The sequence below is a fragment of the Trachurus trachurus genome (assembly GCF_905171665.1).
Source record: "Trachurus trachurus genome assembly, chromosome: 21".
NCBI lineage: Eukaryota > Metazoa > Chordata > Actinopteri > Carangiformes > Carangidae > Trachurus > Trachurus trachurus.
The window spans coordinates 21,130,638-21,150,654 of record NC_139899.1 but is presented as its reverse complement, the minus strand read 5'-3'; the positions used below and the strand labels follow the sequence as shown (position 1 = coordinate 21,150,654).

Here is a 20,017-nt window from a genome sequence, read left to right as displayed (position 1 = left end):
AGGTCGTGTGTCTGTGTGTATGCAGGCCTGCCTTGGCAAGAAAGCCTTGTATTAATCATTTATGGCTCTTGATTCAATGCCAATCTGCTGCTATACTTTAATTTCAGCAATGCAGCACTCCGTTAATCCTAAGCATTTATACAAAGGAAGAAAGTTTTTACTGCTAAATGAAAAATAGACAAACTCACTATCAGAGATGAGTATTAACATCTTTGAATTACCTGGCTGGTGTCTTTGGCTGGAGTAGGACTGACTGGAGCCTCGCTCTTGACCGGAGGAGGTGCAGGTGAGATGCTGTGAGTGGAGGTGGCACTCTTTGCTGCCGTCTTCCCCCACCCCTTCTTCTCCTCCTCCTCTTCCTCCTCCTCCTCATCATCGTCACTGCTGTGGGCCGAGCTGGTGTCATCCTCGGAGGTCATGAACTGGTGATAGCGGCTTGGTGTCGTTGACTTCTTAGAAGTGTCGACGTTGCCGTTGACGCGCTTGTGAGAGTCGTCCATCTGTCGGAGGAGAGCGACAGAAAATGTTTGAGATTCCAGAATAAGATAATGTCAGTCAATGTGGACAATATATGGCTGATTATAACAAAGTCTTTAAAATGTCAATCTGTAAAAGACACAAAAATGGAGGGAAATCATCTGGTGGCAACTCTTGAGGTGTGTGTTTCAAGAGTTCACAATCAGCCCTGTAGATTATTCCCTCTGACACAATTAGACCCCGTGTATTCTCTTTCATTTACTCCAACAGTAATGAAAGTGAATGAGGCTGAAAATAGCAATAGCTCTAGTAGTTGAATTAGCATTATAAAACACTAGCTTCATCCATTATTCACACAGTAATCAGATCCTACTGTTGGGTAACACTCATGTACTCAAAACAATTGGCACTGTACCGGACCAACAAGGCAAACATGTCTTACAGCTCCACCTGCAGTTTGGACACTCAGCCCTCAGCGGCCTTTGTGCTGCTGCACTGACAGCTTGTGTTTTAGTTGTAAAATTGTGTAGTACTCACTGGAGTGACCCGGGGAAGTGAGGAGATGTTAGAGGACAGGGGCCTGAAGGGCCTCGGTGCGACGACTGAGGTTAGACGTGCGCTATCCGATCTCTGGTAGCTCCTGGGGAGGGAGGCAGAAACCCGAGACACCCCGGGAGGCTTGGCTTCCATCGAGCTGGGCTGTGGCTGTGGCTGTGGCTGTGGCTGTGGATGTTGTTTGTACAGAAAACCAGAGGAGGGGGGCTCTACCTTGGTCTGCGTGTCCGGCAGTGGGCGCCTCGGCTCTGGCACCTTTTGCAGGGAGGTGGAGGAGGAGGAGACGGTGGTGGTGGTGGTGGTGGTGGTGGTCTCCTCTGTCTTGGGCGTTCTGGTGTATTCTGAGACCGGACTTTTCTGTGAAGGTGCAGCTGCAGGAGGCTCAGCGCTGCGGCCGGCGGGAGTGACAGTGGCGGTGGTAGTGGTGTCGCTGCCCGCAGGACGGTCCACAATGTCAACTTCCCGTGAAGCGGGAGGGGAAGCGGCCCTGCCGGTAGCTGGGGAGGCAGCTGGGGGTTCTTTCTCTTTCTCTATCTGAGGAGGCTCAGAGGGTTCAGACGAATAGTACGGAGTGTCAATAGTGTAGCTCCTGGCAGGAAGGGTCCGGGTCCGAGGGGCAATGATGGGTCTATCAAACACGTCGTCGCTGTCGTCCAGGTAAGAGAGAGACTTGAGACGACTGCCGACGCTGCTTCTTCCTTTATTTTCTCTGTTGGATGAACTGGGGAGGAGAAGAGGGAAGTGAGAATTAGAAAAAAACGTAGATGGTGGTGGATAAGATGAAGATGAAGATGAAGTACTGGAGTGGAAATGTGGGTGGGCCAATGAGAAACAAGCAAAAAGAGAAACAAGTTGAAAGGAGGAGGATCGGGCAAAAAGAAAAGGAGGGGGTCAGGTTGTAAGCCATGATTGAATTACAGTTTCACACTGACTGCACAGTAAAGTCTCCTCATTCACTCACTGCACAAATAATCTCAGCAAAACCTCTCACACAAACGTCTCTTCAATTACCTCAGTAAAGGATTCCCCTCCGAGGGTGAAAAGGATGTAAAAGAGGAAGAAATTCAGACTGCTGTTTCTTTTCAGTACTTTTTTTAATGAGTGTGAGAAGATACAAATTTAAATCCTGTATTAATAAACAACCCCAACACCTGTACAGGTGTGTTTTCTCTTACCTCTCCTCTTCAATCTCCTTGAAGCTCATGGACCTTCTGTTACCGCCGTAGGTAATCTCCTCTATCTTCTCCCGCTCCTCTTTCTTCTTCACTATATCAGAGTTGACACTCTTGCGCCGGCTCTTCCATTTGCTCAGGTCCTGCAGGAAAAGTGAGTCCACGTCACCTCGTGCATCATTTTTGTGACAATTGCACACAGCTTAGATCTAGACAAAACAAGACCGGCCGTGCTGCACGTTTAACTGTGCGGTGAAGTGGAGGAGGCAGGAAGAAGAGAAAGGACTACATTTGAAGGTGTTCTATTTGTGTGCTTTAGGCTCCTCCCGGCTCACCTCCCCTGTGTATTGGGGGACTGTGTGACCTAAATGCTGCTTTAAGACTCCCATTATTTTGCCATGACACTAATCAGACTGCTGACAGACACAGCTCTGTCACAGTCATGCACATGCACACAACTTTTTTTTTTTATCATATTAAAACTTCATTTCTCTAAATGTGAATCATTGCAAAACTGGAGCACTTCTAGCTGCCCTTTCTAGGAACGACCCCAGTGTCTCTGCCTTACATCATCCCTCTAAATGACATAATAACAACATTTCACATTAATTCTATTACTTGTGTTTACAGTATCTGGCGCTTCACTCCACCAACACTGATTTGGAAATGAGGGCAGTCCGTAGCCACGGGGCAGTGCTGCTCCAGTCGGTGTCTGCCTCCGTCTCTGGCTTCTATCTGAACACCTCTCCTTTCACCCTGTGGCCACCGACTGCACCGCAACACCTGCTCTCCTCATTTGCCCCCACAGATCCCCATACATCATGTGCTCACCTTTCACTTCAACCTTATCTCAGTTGGAAACCAAAACTTGTTTTTTTTTTTTTTTCTTCTTCCCTCTCTTCAGTTTGTCACAACAATAGTGGGAATCAAACAGATATCCTCTATAGTACAGTGTATCAGATGTACTCACATCCTGCCACTGGTCCTCATTCTCCTTTATCTTCTCGCGGTGCTTCTGGAGCTCTTCGAAGCGAGCCTGACGGAGGACAGTGGGGTCGACCTGGATGTCACTTGTTGATTTACTCCTGTGTGAGAAAAAAAAAATCAGTATCTCCAGTGAAAGGTGGAGGCGAGCTTTTACTTTTCATATCAAATTCCACTCCAAGGATGCATGCACCATCTCTTACTTCCGTGCCAAGTACGCTGTAGAAAACAACCCTCAATATAATCCAACTCACACCTCTCGTCCGCTCATTTTTGCACTGACGCTGAAATAGATTGCATAAAATCTTGAGCCTGTAACCAAGCGTTAGTTTGTAAATGCAGCACACGGGTCAACCACAATGAAAACTGTGGATGGTTGCAAGCCCAGTGGGTTAGTAATACATATCACAGCTTTTTCCCCCATCATGCAAAAGTCACTCAAAGCTCAGCATATAGTGAATTCACACTCTGTTTTCACTTACCTGTAAAGACTTACAGTACACACACCTCATATTGCTATGAGAGTGTCAGAGAGTTTAGCTGTGCTGCTAAGTCATAACTCTCGCTTGGGGACACGCAGCAGTTTAGATAGATGACCCAGCGTATTGCAAACGTTCCCATCTTTTCACTTTGTTGCTTTGTCAATAGAGCTTTGTAAAGCGACCCCCGCCCTCCCTTCCACACCCACCCCTTGAACTTGGCTCTGTGCCATACAATACACTTTGTTGGGTGTCAGCATTTAGCAGCCAGAGAGTGAGAGAACAGCAGCACAAAAGCAGGAGGGCAGCGGGGTTTGGTTTGCGACTGTAAGAGGCCAGAGCGAATGCAAACGTGCCACATTCCTGGGAGCCCGTATCAACTCACCCGTCAATACTCTCTTGCGTTTGCCGCTGTCTAGGAAACCAGAAAGAACCACAGACAACAAAAATCACATTTCTGCAGATTGGCCTTGGGCACTGAGGCTGAGAGTGAACTGGTTAAGAGCGGAAAGGCCAATTAGTGACTCTCAGACCTGGTAATCCCCGAGGGGCAGGATTGAAATGTATGTAAACTGGGCCAAAAACATGACTCTGCTGGTTTTCCACTTTGCACCCTGAGGAAGATGAAGTGTCGGTGTGTATTTAGTATGTTAACCAGCGCAGTATCACCTTTCCTTTCCCTGACATTTGACTGCGGGAGGCGTGTGAAGACGTATCTTTCTCCTCCAAACAATGCTGCCTTTCTAGAGACTGCAACATGATGTCATTGGAAAACAAGGCCTTACATATGGATGTAAAGTAAATCCAGATGGGCTTGACTGAGGTTAAATGGTTGCTTTGTGAACGCTTGTGTGCATCTGTTCGTGTGCAAACAAGTGCAGCGCAGATTTGTGTTCGAGTTACTATGGAGCCCACAAGTCGCACCTTCATTCAAAGCCGCGGGGGAATTTCTATAGGCTTTCATGTCGGCTCAGGAGACAGGACTACGGTTAACTGCACTGCAGTGTCGGGGACATTATGTCTACGTATTACTCAGGCTTTCCACACGCTCGTGCTGCTGCACTTTGAGCGTTCGCACGTCAGTGAGGATCCCTTCGCTGAGGAAAACAACACTGCACTCAGGTCAAACCCATGTTGCTGTACCCATGTTACGTGAGGTCAACAAATGGCCAGTCCAGTGCAATTCATCACAAAATCATGAAGTCTCTTCTTTTCTTTTATTAAGCAGGAATACTTATTTTTTTCAATTCACAGGCAAACTCGGTCTGATAGGAGAAGAAAAGCAAAACAAAAAAACGCAGAATTTGGATCTGTTTAACAATTCATCATGAACCAAACAATGTGAGAGAGAACTATTTGCTCATCAATCACACTTCAAAACACACAGCAGCCGTAGTTTTAATGTGCAGTCCGACATCCACTCTGCATTTACATTCAATGTGTTTCTAAGGTAAAATGTACCATATATCCATTGTAGAGAAAACCATAATGAATTTCCTTCCATTATGTTTTTTTTCTGACTGGAAAAAACACTCAGAGGTAATACAAACAAGAGAAAGAAAAAGTTCAAAGATGTTGTGAATTCCACTGCATTCAGAAAACTCTTGACTAATCCAGTGAACGCAAAAGTCACAGTTTAGTTTTCGGAAACAAGAGATTTACCGTGTGAAGCTCCCAACTCTAACTGTGGGGACCTTTAAATTGATCCATTAAAAAGTTGGGTCTCCAATGCTGTCAGGGCCGATTCAGCACAAACAGAAAATATTTCAAGACAAAACTGGAAGACTAAGCCTTTAAAACACAGACAAACTAACAGGCGTTGTTACAGCTTCAGAGCAGCCAGCCTCTCCACCATCAACTTCTTCTTATATCTCAGCTGACTGGCCTCCCTGATCGCCTGCCACCTCTGCAGGTCACCTTCGCTACACGAAGAAGGCACTGAGGGAGTGATCCCATTGGCTGATGAGCTCTGATTAGAACAAACTCCGAGCTTCCGAAGCAGCATGTCGTCTGTTTTAGGACGCATCCCCGTCTCAACCTCAATCTCTTTATTGGATGCTGCTTCCTGGGTCAGAGGACACGGGGGGCAGAGGAGTCTGGCTTTGAGATCGGGAGGCAGAGCCCACGGCTCTGGGATGGGCATGGGGGCGTAGTTGTCAGGGGCTCCTGAGAGCGGGCGCTGTTGCTGGGTTTTCTCCTTACGATACACCACATCGTCGTGCTCGATGTCGGGGTAATCTTCGTCCTCGGGGCTGCCGCGGCCGTGTCGCTGGGTGATAATATTGAGCTGCGGCTCGGATGTGTAGAGGCGCCTGGTGGACAGCTGAGTCTTCATCATAGCGAGGTCCGTGTTGGACTGGAAGGCCAGGGTCCGCCTGGCAAACATGTCATCGTTCTCCAAGTCGGGGGCTATGCTCTCATAATCGAAAACGTCTGGGGGCTCCCGGGGATCGTGGCGCCCCAGGAGAGGCCACCTCTGACCTTTGACCAGCTTGGGACCAGAGGTGGGATCCACTGGGGCGAACACCAGTGGAGGGGGAGTCATTAACACAGGGGACTGTATCTTGGGGAGCTGTGGGAGCTGTGAGGGGGTGTATACTTGAGTATGAGGACTGCAGGGTGGGCAGAAGGAGAGAAAAGGACAGAGAGGTGATGAGTGCATGCATGTGAACTGCATCAAAGAGCAAGAAAAGGAGGAAAAGATACAATAAGCAGCCAAAGTGGTGACATTTGATTCACAGAGATGTTGATCAAATGCCGAGTTTACAATCACACTGATGTAAAATAAAAACTGCCATGGTAGCTGCTATAAATCTCCACTAGAATAGGCTGCAATAAAAATAGGGTATTGCTGAGACACAGCCTATTTTCTACAAAGGTCAGTACAAGCAAGCTGCTTCAGGAAGTGTTGTTAGGGCAACTCAGGTAGCTCGTCCGTGGATTTTATCATTAGTACGTTAGAAAGCAGCTCCTCACAGATTCACACGTCTCCTATAAAATCCGATTGCGCTCAAACATTCCCTCATCGTCACAATCATGCAGCTGTATCGACCTTTTCCCCACAACGAGGGTGGTGTGAGCCGGGGCCTCGTGTGTGTGGGAGTGAGAGGGAGAGGGGCCGGAGGGAGAGGGGGCAGAGGAGAGCCAAGGACTGATGTCACAGTCTGAATCATCTGATGAAGAGCCCGACTTCTTATAGCTACAGCAGGGCGGACGAGGGGGGAGAGGGGGGACAGAGGAGGAGGAGAAGAAGAAGGGGGAGACAGGAGGCAACAGCAGGGGAAGAGAAAGAAAAATAAGAGTCTATTCAGGGTGAGGAGAAAAAAACAGATTCTTTACAAGGTTAAATTAGCAGAAACAAGTGTGGCAGGTGGAAAAGTGAGAAAAGATCATGCAAAAAGCAGAAAGTAGATTTTATCTGTGATATTACTGGTTTGAAAACATGAAGTATGTAGTGTGTGTAGGATGCTTATGGAGGCCATATTGTTCATGCATGTGTTGTGTTTGAATGCCCTCACACACCTGAAGCCCTGCATCTTCTTGTACCAGGGTCTCCTCTGGGAGCCCATTTTAATCTTCTGTATGTGAACGTCTTCTTCAGGCGTCCAGAACTTGGGTAAGAACTTGTCATAAGACACGTGGCCGGCAGGCTGCGGCTTGATACCCATCTTACGCGTATACAGATCGTCCTGGACGGGGTCAGCATAGCCCACGTCATCGTCCTCGTCCTCAGAGTCGTCGCAAATCTCCCTGAACAGGCTGGCTGAGGACACGGCCTGGCGGTGGTCCACACTCACGGAGCCGTGCTGGTGCTGGTGCTGGTGCTGGTGCTGGTGGGGGGTCTGCGCTCCCCTACTGTCGCTGATGCTGCCGACGCTGCTGCTGCCGCTGCTGCTCAAGAGAGACAGCCAACCACACGTGTCAAAAGATTTTTTTCTCGGCAGCAGTGCAAAGCAAACCAGTCACGCACAAGAGGACGCACATTCCTCGAGCAACAACAACAACAACAACAACAACATCAGATGAGATGACACAAAGATTAGCAAAACCAAGGCAAGCTGAAAAACCAAACTGCGAAAAGTTGGTAAAAAAAAAATTGATTTGAGGAACAATGCCGCCAACTCAAATCACTCCTCGAAGCTCATTAAACACAGAAGGAGCAAAAGAAAAAGAAAAGGAAAAAGAAAGGAAAAAAAACGATGCGCTGCGGCAAAAACTCAACACAACTCAAGCAGAAACCAACAAACTGAAGACTTGAGAGCACTGTTAGACGGAGCACGCTATGATAGCCAAAAAGACGAGGCTCATGGTTACGATCAACCATGCAAACTGAGGGTGAGAGAAGCACTCGCTCTCATCAGGCAGAGCAAATCAAAGTCACACGGTAGCTTCAAGTTCTCTGACCTGAGGCAGGTCACATTCTGCTGAGGGGTAACATTGGGAGTCATAGTGACCTTGGGCCAGAGGCCACCTCTACCCCCCGCTGCCCGCCCCCCTCCTCCTCCCTGGGGGCTGACGGGCACGGCGAAGTTGGTGGGGGGAGCCGGGGAGGGGCTGTGGAAGCGTCTGCTGGCCAGGTCGTCCAGTACGAGATCCGGGTCCGGTCGGTCCGTGTCTGAGTCGCTGCCGCTTTCATACTCATACGCCCACTGGAGATTATCCGCGGGCAAGGCACTCTGGGAAACTTGGCTGTCACCGTAGTAGTAGTAGTCGGGGGAAAACCTCGTCGTGTCACCACCCAGGCTCAGGCTGTCATTTCCACAGCACAGCACAAATGAAACACAACACCATGGACCATTCGCAGACAACACAACAAACACCGACAGTAATGGGAGAGGGCAGAGTCAAAAACAGCCACAATGTAAACTTCTAGCACACAAGTTCAGATTTTTTTTGGAAGGAACCCAACATTTCTACAACACTGATAACTTGTTGTGGAGGGAGGGGAATGATGTCCCACATACTATTATGCACTTGCACTTTCCACTGCAACCCTGCATTTTTATTACCATGGGCTATTTATTTATTGTTTTTTAATTATTCTATTCTCAATGCACTCATTTTTTACTATTTTATATCTTGCTGTTGAATGATGTTGTTTATTGTGCAGCTGAGAAACTGAATTTCCTTCGGGATAAATAAAGTATTTATCTATCTTTATCTATCTATCTTCCCACTATGTAGCTGAGATTAGAGACGCAGCACCGTCAATAAACAGAGTCGTGTGTGTTTTAACAGTACCTGGTGAGTGTGGCTTCGTCCTCTGCGTTTGTGGGGTTGGCCCAGCTGCGCCGGTTGTCCTCATTGCGTTCGGCCCGTTTCTTCCTCAGTGGAGGAGGCACGTAGCCGGAGGCTTTGTCTTTCGTGGGCAGAAACTGGTTAAACTGGGTGGCGGTCTTGGGTGTGATGACCACCGAGCGGCGGTAACTGAGGCCGTCCTTGTTCTCAGCCATCCTGAAGACAGAGTCTGCCTCGGTGTCACTGCAACAACCTGGAGCATGGAGGAGAAGGAGGAGGAGGAGGAGGAGTGGAGGGTGAGCAAGGGGACAAACATGTGTAAAGACAGGCGGTGGAAGAAATGAAAAAAAAAGGACAGTAGCAAAAAAAAAAAAAAGGACAAACGGGGTGAGAGTGGAGTGAAGAGGGAAGAGTGGGGGGGGTGCTGTGTGTTCTGGCATGACTTTGAAGGGGTAACAGAGGGGTGCAGGGTGGGGAGTGGAGGCCTCCTCATTTACAAGGCAGTGTGGATGACTGAGGAATGTCTCACTGCCCTCTCATTATGGAGGGAGGGAGGGAGGGAGGCTCTGAGATCACTGACCAGCGCTTCACTCTACACAAGCTTTTGTGTTGCTATGTGTCTCCGTCCAGGTAAAAGGAGTGAAAGTCTTTCAAAAATGCACCACTAGATGGCAATAAATGTTTGTTCTCATAAACGGGACTGTGGACTCACTGGCTGTGTGTGCAGCATATCTTCCCCTGTTCAAATATTTGAAGTTATCCACAGATGAATTGGGTTATAAATATTGATAAAGTGATACACTTTGGGGAAAGTCTGAACACTTTAATGACAGTCTGCTGCAGTAAAACTGACGCTGTGGTGTCTTAAATGTTAGAAATTCAAGCTTTAGCAGGGTAAAAAAAAAAAAAAAAGTCAAAGGCCGAAACTTTATTAGTGTTCATGTGTGTTTGTGCAGGTGCGAGCTACACGGCATCTCCTACCCTCGCTGCTGCCTTTAAGGGTGGTGTCAGAGGAGACGCTGTGAGGTCGGGAACCCAGAGAGTCCAAACTGTCCAGAGAGTCGTCTCTCCTGTGTCCACCGCCGCCGCCGATGCCGATGCCGCTGCTGTTGCTGCTGCTGCTGCCGCCGCCTCCTCTGACTCCTCCAACTCCTCCTCTCAGTTGGTAGAGCTCCTCTCGCTCCGAGTACCAGCTATCTCCAAAACCGCTGTCTCTGACGTTGCTGCCTTTCTGCCCGGACGACTCCTGCAGAGCCTTTCATACACGCACAAACACACGCAGTCAGATAACAGGCTGCCAATTGCAATATTTAGCTCCACTGTGTGTGGTGTGCATGAGAGATCCCCCATGTGGAGTGTGAAGTCTGAGCTGTCGGGACCCTCTCATTCTTGCAGACTCACTTACTGTAAACACCCACTCCTATACGCACTGTCTATAAGGGGGGAAAAGCACGCTGCAATTTAAATGGAATAACCTCATTGTTTTCTATTCTCTGTCATTTCAGTCAAAACAAACAGGGGCGATGATCTACGTATACACCCTTGATGACTGTTTTTTGCTGCATGAAAACAATGTTAATGCACATAAACACACACCCGGAGACACCTTTAACTAGCCAGGTTGCAAACAAGCAAAAACTTGTCGACCACAGTAAAAGAAAACGATTTTCAGATCTGTAATCCGCCGAATCCTCCCAGACAATACAAGTCCACAAACTAAACCCCACCTAACCCTGCTCCACTGAACTTGGATTATCGTGGCTAAACGTACAAGACATGCAGCAACCCACTGCTATTACTGAAAATCCCTGTAGTCTTTTGAATTACAGAGGGCCTTGCGCACCACCACGGATAAACCTACGTGAAAGCAAAGTGCCAAATTCAACACTGGCATGAGCGAAGGTAGAGGGGGGGAGGAAAGAAAACGTGCTTCATCAAGGACAGAGGCGGCCACTTTCAGTTACTTTCGCATGCAAACTATATTCGAACTTTGTGCTGTGCTGTAAAGATGATTAAAATAGCTGAGTCAGAGAGAGAGAGCGAGGGGGGGCCGAGTCATTTATGACTTAACACAGCTTTGGTTTTAGTGGCCAGCAATTTGCAGGCCGGCCGCATATCACACTCATTTTTCCGCACATAGTCCACATACCAGGGAGGATATACAGAAATGTACTGTGCAGCGGCTGTAAAAGAGGATTTCATTCATGCTCTTTCTAAGGTTTCTACAGAAAAAAAAAGAAAAATTAAGCTTTTGTTTCACGACAAAGGCAGCTCAGTGCCCTTCCTGGAGAAATTTACCTTGTATAGCGCTGTGCCCAATAATCCCTCGAATGCCTTGAAGTTCAGGTAAGGCCCATCATAGAGACGATCACACTGAGCTCTTCTACCAAGCCAGAAAAGGGTGATCAATACCTGGAAGAGAGGAAATCAGACAATTGATTATACACATCACGCATGCCTGTGAGTGATAGCAGCAGATTATAGCGACACCTTTTCCCCTCAGTGATGTGCAGTGCTAAAGCAGCTGATTGTTATGATAGCTGTAGCCCTACCCCAACACAGGGGTCATATCACCCAGTGCCGTGCTCTTGTTTCCAGGCTCATCCAGAATACTCTGCTGCTGCCTCTCTGTGTGTGTGCGTGTATTATTGGCCTGGACAGGTAGATGTGGTGCGCTATAGCAAACAAACACCCCTAAATCAATGATGCCGCTCCTATTACAAATGAAACGGTTAAAACTGGTGCATCAGCGCTTTGGGTTTTTATGAGAAGATTAACCATGATAATAATGAGAGGTGCAGTGTTCCCAGCAGTGGTTTCACTTCGGGTTAAAAATTCATAACAAAATCTATGAACGTCACATTTACAGGACAAATATTGACCAAATAAACACTTACATAACATCCTCAGGCTTACAACTGTGAACTTACAGACAATTCATGAAAATGAATAATTAATAAAGGTAAATGCCTCCTTTTGATTTGTAATTTTGTCAATCCAGTTGAAAGTGATAAAGTGAATCTTTCCTTTTCAATAAAATCCCTTTTTCCGGAATTAGTTTTGCAGATACACATGCATTGTTTGTTTTTTGTTTTTTTCAAGTGGAGCACTACATGTAGGTGAAATCCGTGTCCCCTTCATGAGCTCATAAAGTATGTCAAATTTTAGTCAGGTCATGTAATGTTGTGTTGTATGTGCTTGCATCTCTTCTTTGATGTTGACATCTGGGATTATCAAGTGCTTTTATTTCCAGTGTATAAGTGTATGAGGCATTCATGTGATCTAGGGCTTTAAGGCTTTCACTCACAGTGTGAAACTTTGTCGTATGGTGTTCTCTCTCACATTTCTTTTCCATTCCCTATGCAATTTATGCACAACTGTCATAATTGTATGATTATCACACATTAGTTGTTGCACACCCCTGAGAAGTAATATAAATGTATGTTATTGTAATTTAACTGCAGAATTAATATATTATCCTCTTTAATAACACACCAAGAAGTCTGTAATCGAAGCTAAATTATGTTTTATACTTAATAATTTCTGAATGACTGGCCAACAACAAATCAAACTCCCAGAAAATGAGACATAGCTTATATTATTTCACTCACATTTTTTAGCCTTCTGTTGGTCTCTTGATGCCTGTGAAAGAAAGAGCAGAAAAGAGAGGTGTATTCATATGAGAGAAAATAGACAATAAAAGAACAGAGGGCATGGGTGTTGGGTCTGTGCGCTGCCGGGCAGTGAAAGAGCTGGAAACTGAGAGCACAATCCAGACGACTGCCAGCCCTACACTCACTCTCACACAACAAACATAAAGGCAGAGGGTGAAAAAAACAAACACACATTTATGAAAAAGGGGGAAAAAAAACACAGGTAAAAAGAGTGGGATTTTTTTTTTAGCACTAATTGCAAAATCATGTAATTGTAAAAACATTAAGGAAAAACAAAAGCAGCTCTTGTTTCTGACTCATGATGAAAACTAATAACTGCAAATTTAACATGTGAAAAAAAACAACCCAGAACAAGGCTCTACTGTTTAGCTTTAGACAGCTACGCAGGGTCATACAGACTTTTCAGGCATATTTCTGGGGTTTGACAGTTGACCTGTTAGTCTCTAAATCACTTTCTTAGGAACATGTCGGCTCATTCTTTCTCCTGTGAGATCCAAACAGCTGAGTCTCAACCTGCAGGTCGACTATTCCCTTTCTCCTGTGTGTGTGTGTGTGTGTGCGTGCGTGCTGACTGAGTACCTGTGTCTATTTACAGAGGCCTATAAACACACACAGTACATACAGTAACCATAAGAGTGACAGAGGAAGATATATGGTCTGCCAGACTCACACCTTCCTGCATGCTGCACATTCCTATCATCATGTGGTAACACAATAGCAACACATGCCTCCCCGCCCGCCCCCCGGGCAACGTTACCAAAGCACCTGTGAAGAGTGTTGCATGTATGTTGGCTGTGCATCTCATATGTCGGCCTGTCAATCAAGTAGTTTTAGGTACCTTAGGTTGTTTGGGTCATGGGGAGAGGGACAGGGAAATATAGCTAAACACCTACTTTCCATTAAAACAGGATTGACAGAAACTAAAAAGTAACTAAGTACATTTATTTACTTATTTTTTATTTATTTATTATCTGACAGCTATATGAAGTTTACATTAAACACATTAAAACTGCTTATTAAGCACAACAAACTGTTTGTGGCCTCTGTAGATTGTAACTTCTTACTCAGGGCTCTTTTGCCATGTCTATTAGTAACTGTGAGAGCCCTATTAAAAACATTATAGAAAAAAAAGAGTGTTTTGAATTTGCAGCACTTGTACCTGTGGTAACAGATTGTTTTGGCCATGGACACATATTGTGAACAAAACACTGACATTTAATCGTGAGTATTTATCAATCATCATATTTCATATTTGGTTTCAGTTGCTAAATGGACCATTTAACTTTGTTATTATTATTTGGAGCTGGAGTTTTTGGCCTCTTGACAAACATAACTCCAACGTTCAACAGTGTGACTGCCTGCTGTTTGGTGCACAGATGTTTTGTTTCTGTTGCAGCTGCTTACTGTAACCAAAGATGGGGAACTGCAGATTTTGGTGATTATTCTCAGTTTTCAGCTGTTTTGAATTTATATTTCTTATACTTTTTTACTTAGGTAAAAAAAAAAACCTTTTACTTGTAACTGAGTGTTTCTTTACTGATTTCTTTCTGGCACTTTTACATATGTAAAATATCTGAGCTCTCCTTCCACCACTGACATTTAACTGGACGGGAAGCAGATCAACTTTCCCACCAGTATGCGTCATATCACACCAGGGGTTTCCAACAGTCTAATTCCCAAGCAGAGAAAACTGAAATGGACGTTTACCAGTTTGGCATTTTGCAAATTTATGGACCCAATAAAAGCGGGAGAAGAGAAAAAAAAAAACTCTCTTTTGTGGCTTGGAACACAATCACAAAATCTAAGATTATAGCAGTGTTAGCTTGGTCCAAAGAATAATGAGCTGTGTACCAAAACTATCACCACATCGCTTCTTGTAATGCTCATTTATAGCTAGTGGTAATAGCTGAACAGAAGAGAAAATAAAAAAAAGACTATTTTCAGGCATCAGGAGCCTCAGGGATGTTGCTGCAGCCTCCGAGAATCAGCTGAGTGCTCATATGATTGAGAACAACCGGCGACAAAAACGTCACCAGAGTCTGATACACAAAGTCCTTCACAGAGAGCAAAGCTCCTGTGAAGTTGTATTATCAGTTCAAATCATCAAATAATGTGATGAGGGGGAGAAGGGAGCAAGTTTGTGTTTGTGAGTCCTGCAGAGAAGCAAATAATGAAAGCAGAGAAAATGTGTCTGACAATTGTGAACACTATAGAAATGTAATATATATATGAGGTCAAATAGTTTCAGATTCATATCCAAAGGTGAAGATGAGAAATATTTTTGTTTTATGCCACATGTCTTTTTAAATACAGATGGAAATCTAATCAAATTAAATACCAGCACTTTAATTAACACTCCATTATATAATTTCAAGCTGAATGTGCTGAAGTTCAGAGCCCGAGGGACAAAGAATTTGCATCCGAGCAAATGCTTCCCTCCTCAACTGTTGGTAAAAAGGAAGTAAAAGAGTTCAGGGCCATTAAAAGCGCTGATCCCTATCAAACAATGTATACGTGTTGTACGGTGGGTAGACGCAGCTCTGACAGGAAAACCTTCCAGCTTGACAAATTAACAGGATGCTCTCATCACTTCCACAACACATTCATTTCAGCCATTACCCTCAACCTCCGCATGCTCACATAGACTTTCACATCATCACATCAACTCGCCGAGGTCAAAGGGCGACAGGCGACCGATCATCCACCAGGCGGTGACATCTTCCTCCTCCTCCTTTTAATTTCCAGTAGAAACTCAAAGAGACCAGACCACCATACTTCTGCAAACCCAAACCAACCACCACCACCACCACCACTGCTGCTGCAGCACATCATTAACCACACGATGCCAAACATGTGGAAAATATCAGACAACAAGCTGCCCGACCAAATTAGCTGCATGAGACTAGAATTACAAAAACAAATCAAAAATATAATCTTCTCCCATAACAGGTTCCTTATTATAATTAGTATTATTGACCATCTTTAAGCTAATTTGTTTCATCTTGAAGGAGTCAAACAAACCACAAAAAAAGAGAAAAAAAAAGAAACGACAGACACAGACAACTGAAGAAACATAAGCCACTATTCAAATGTTAGACAAATACCTTCTCAACGTGAGCCACAGTAAATGGTCTTTCCAATTCTGTCAATCACTTCCCTGTGCTGTCAGAGGGGCAAGAGCGTTTAGATCTATAGCAAGACAAAGTCTACTGAGAAGGGCTCAGAAGATGTACAGCCGACGTCCACCAACAACAAGAAGACCGTAGCAAGCTCTGCTCCTTTCATCCTTCAACACACAAACAAACTCAGTTTCAAAGCCTTTAAAAATAATGGGTGTGTGCTAATGGGAGCATACCTTTGCAATGAAGATCACTTGTTCTCCTGCATTCACCAACACCACACACGTGACATCCTTCATCTATGCTCTTGCATTGTCATGAAATACCTTGGATTCACACAACACACACCCAGACACTCTCAGGAGTCGTCAGACATGGGAAAGTGAGAGTCTGAATAAAAGGAATCAGCTGCCGGGTGAGACAGTGTCGGCATCACTTGTGTCACACTTATCGGAGACAGTGCAGCCTCTGTGAGAGAGGACACAGGGTGAGGCTGGCATTTCTCTCTCCAAGCACAAATATAACCCTTGTATTGGCCTTTTACAGCCAGGGCTGTGTCCATGGTGTAGAAACTTTTATTGGCCGTACACCATCATCACTCGTTTGGTTTCACAATCTGCTCACAGTTCACAAAACACTGTAACAAGAAGTGACGGCGGTGCCATATATTAAACTGTGGAACCAGTGCAGTGTGCGGTGCCAGCTCAGTGAACCACACCCGAAACACTAACACACGGGGCACTTGGGTTTGTCTCCTCTGTATTAGAGACATGAGAATTTCAGACAATATATATATACAAGACATTACAGTAAGCACAATATGAAGGTGTTGAATAAATCCTGATAACGAGCTGTGGGGTCTGTCCAAATTTGTCTGGAGAAACAACACGTTCCTTCAGGAAGTTCAAACATTTGGTTTGATCTACAGCCAGAGATGCCATTGCATAATCGAAATCTTGTATTCACACCACAGAGCCACTCCTCCCTCTCCATTGTGTGGAAAGGCTGACTGACATTCCTTAAAAGACAATAAAATTTTTAAGGACATGCCGATCGTGGGCAGTTTCTTTTTTTCAAAAGTTGGTAGAGCAGTCGGCCCTCGTCAATAATTTGCTGAATCAAATGGCGGCAACAAGTGAGACTTTGGACTCATCTCAGTGGGGGATTTGTTCTGTCAGTTTAAGGAGGTCAAAAACTGGACACATACCCAATAGTGCAACGAGACAAGGACATAGATTTTTTTTTTTTACTTTAGACATTCCAAAAAGGTTGAACCACAAAGTTCTTCAGTTCATGTTAAGGTACTGCATCCAAATGTACTCAAATAATTACCAATAAAAAAGAAATAAAAACAGAAATGTGAGCCTACAAGCCTACACTTGATTTTTTTATATTGTTATCACTGACATTAACAGTTAAACTGTGTGTAGGTGGAGTTCATTAAACATAACTATATCATTTTATAGTATAGTGTCATTTATTTTCAAACTTACTCATACTCATTACTCCATCCATGACACTATGTAAGTGTCATGGGTTTTAAACATTTTCCATCCATTTTTAAGTTATGGGCATGATTTATGTTTTATAAAATGATGATGATTTGTTTCTGGTGAAGTCACATGAATCTAGAGCTGTCACTGAAATGTTGTGGAGTACATATACTGTATGTACATGTATAAGGTGGCATAAAATGGAAATACTCTCGTTAAGTGTAAATACATGAACCTGTACTGAGTTTCTTTTCACCACTGCTCATACCTTGTTCTTGGAAGCATTTAAGTTTTACAACATTTACCGTATATAAACCCTTTATTGCACGATCTAGTTTGCTGTAATTCCTCTTAAACCTACTACTGTATGATCTCCAGTAAGTATGAGGAATATACAGTAAATCGAAGGTTCGTGTAGTTCACACTCTGAAATAAGCTGATTAAGCAGCAGAGCTTCCCTGTAACTACAGTGCAACAGCATAATGTATAACAGTGCAGGACAATGACGTGTGCATCCCTGGTCCCCCGTACTGTAATTTCCATTTGCAGAGCCAGAGTTCCTGTTTGAGAGTCCGCTCCGTGACAAATTGCACTTGTTTAAACATACAGAGGTCAAGAGGAAAGTAATCCACTGACATTTAGTGTCATTAAGGAAAATCCATGTTGAGTTGTGGTCCTCCTCCTCCTCCAACCAGTACTGCTGAATTTCCAAATGGCAGTTTTTTTTTTTAGGGTCTTAAAGGAAGCGGATAAAACTAAATAGAACAATTTTAGGTGTTGTGATTCATCCACAGCACTCTACTGCCCTCATTTCCTGGGCAGCTGCTAGACACTGACAGAGTGGGTCTAAAGTAACCGGTGAATCATAACCTCCGATGGTGAATCAGATTCAGTCTGCTCGTTATTACACCTCTGGGTTTTCAGAGTGTGACTGTACCTGGTTGCAGTTCACTGACACGTGGGGAAATCTTACACATCACCTGGTAACCTATAGCCTATCTGTGTCTCTATCACAACAGTTTGTCATGGTATTTGACAAATTTGATACCGAATGTGTTTGCAGCTGATAAACGTCTTTATCAGAGAGCGGGTTTCACAACACAAGGCAATAGAGCACCATGCACAGCATATGGCGGCCAGGCCAATACAATGACGAGAGCAGAGCGCAAAGGTCAACAGACATTCAATAATCTTTTATGGCCGTCAGAGCAACACAGGCGAGCATGAATTAAGCTGTGCTCTCACCATCGCCTCTGCCAATATCTGACTCCAGCCTCATGTGAGAAGAAAGAAAGATACTGGCCTTGAAAATAACTTTCAATTCACGTACAAACTATCGATGTGTGAAATTCAGCATTTCTCTTGGAGGCGTAGGTCAATAAGACCTGTCAGTCCTGAATCACACTGGCATTTCTTTTTCACGGCAACACTGTTAGATGAGCTGTGGCTTAAATGTACTTACCATTGATTAATATATCATTTTAAATGTGTTTTCTAAATGCTATTTCAATGTTATTTATCTTCTTGTTATCCTATTCAATTTTCTCGTTTTGCCAGACCATCACTGAGAAGACATCAAAGATCAGCAGATATTAACATCACAGAAGCTGGAACCATTAAAAAACACTTAAACAATTAGTTATCAAACAGTTTCTGATTAATTATGTGTCAGCCAACTAATTATTATTATTAATCACTCTATCATTGTTTTGCGCCTTCCATACAGGCCGGGGCAGGTACAGAGTAATTTGGAAAGCAAAACACTGAAATAAAACAATACAAATGCAATAGAATACAAGTATATCTATACTGTATATATAAGAGACAAGGAAGCGGTAGAAGATGAGTGGCAAGTGGTTGTTTTAAACTGTAGGTGTGGGTTTCGCCAAGTAGACAAGAACAGTTAATGAGAAAGACAACAGCGTCAGTGCTGCTGAAACAGAGAACAGGGAAGCTGAGCGAAGCACCTGTCAGACTGGGTTTAAGGGAGTGGAGGTTGGACACACACCAGGGGTAAAGACAGCTGATAGACACAACTTTCTCTCCCTCTCCCTTTCTCTGTATGTGCTGTGCTCATTTGCCTGGTTTCTGATAAGCAACAGTGAATTAACTCCATTGGTTCCCTGTAGTCTTGTTTGGGATTATCTCCTCGTGTTACTCTCTGTGTGCCATCTCTCTTTCTGCATGAGTTATAAATACTGCAGCTGGGAAAACCACAAAATTGTGTCCAAAGACTTTTGCAAAACTGACGCATGAATAAAAACAGAGGAAACAGCTACAGGAGGTGAGTGTTAGTGCAGCAACTATAACTTACGTACTGCACATCCTCCTCCTCCTATGAATGGACCGAGTCCCTTCACAAACCCCCGCATGAGACGCGGTGACAAATCCGCAACCTCAGCTGATAACCACACTCTATGTTTCTCATGCTCGTACACAAACACACACACACAGTGGGTGGGGGGGAGAATGTACTAGAAGGAGACGTCAAACTATTAAAAGCTCCTCTGTCGTGAGTCCTGATACCATTCCAATCAATCCAGCCTGTCAAAGTCACCCCAAGGTCCTAAAAATAGGACTGCGAGCCCCCTCTGATACAAACCCCCGCATGCAAACATGCTAAAGAGTTGTGGTATGCTGAGAAAAAATGCACATGGGATTCATGTATTTTAAAATTTCATGCTTGCAAAGTTTGATCCAAACATAATTGGAAAATGCACGGCATTTCACAAGCGCAGTTGGCAATAATATATCTCGGATTTAGCCTCGGTTAACTATAGTCTTGGTTATGTGGGTGTAAGTATCCTTTTCCCACACTGTGGATAC

General features: G+C 44.6%; 1 protein-coding gene across 4 annotated transcripts in view; it reads right to left on the bottom strand.

Annotated features, from left to right (window-relative positions):
• Positions 1–20,017, bottom strand: part of lmo7a (LIM domain 7a) — a 50,379-nt gene that overhangs the window by 14,923 nt on the left and 15,439 nt on the right. For 3 of the 4 annotated variants that reach the window (XM_083997297.1, XM_083997299.1, XM_083997300.1), the window contains exons 6-14: positions 12,517–12,547; positions 11,204–11,317; positions 9,887–10,160; positions 8,909–9,158; positions 4,053–4,082; positions 3,175–3,289; positions 2,208–2,347; positions 1,015–1,753; positions 222–500 (exon numbers count right to left, since the gene is read on the bottom strand). In XM_083997297.1, the coding sequence (XP_083853423.1) occupies positions 222–500; positions 1,015–1,753; positions 2,208–2,347; positions 3,175–3,289; positions 4,053–4,082; positions 8,909–9,158; positions 9,887–10,160; positions 11,204–11,317; positions 12,517–12,547 (1,972 nt within the window). The remainder of the gene's footprint in view (positions 1–221; positions 501–1,014; positions 1,754–2,207; positions 2,348–3,174; positions 3,290–4,052; positions 4,083–8,908; positions 9,159–9,886; positions 10,161–11,203; positions 11,318–12,516; positions 12,548–20,017) is intronic. The other variant, XM_083997298.1, reaches the window with a different exon arrangement.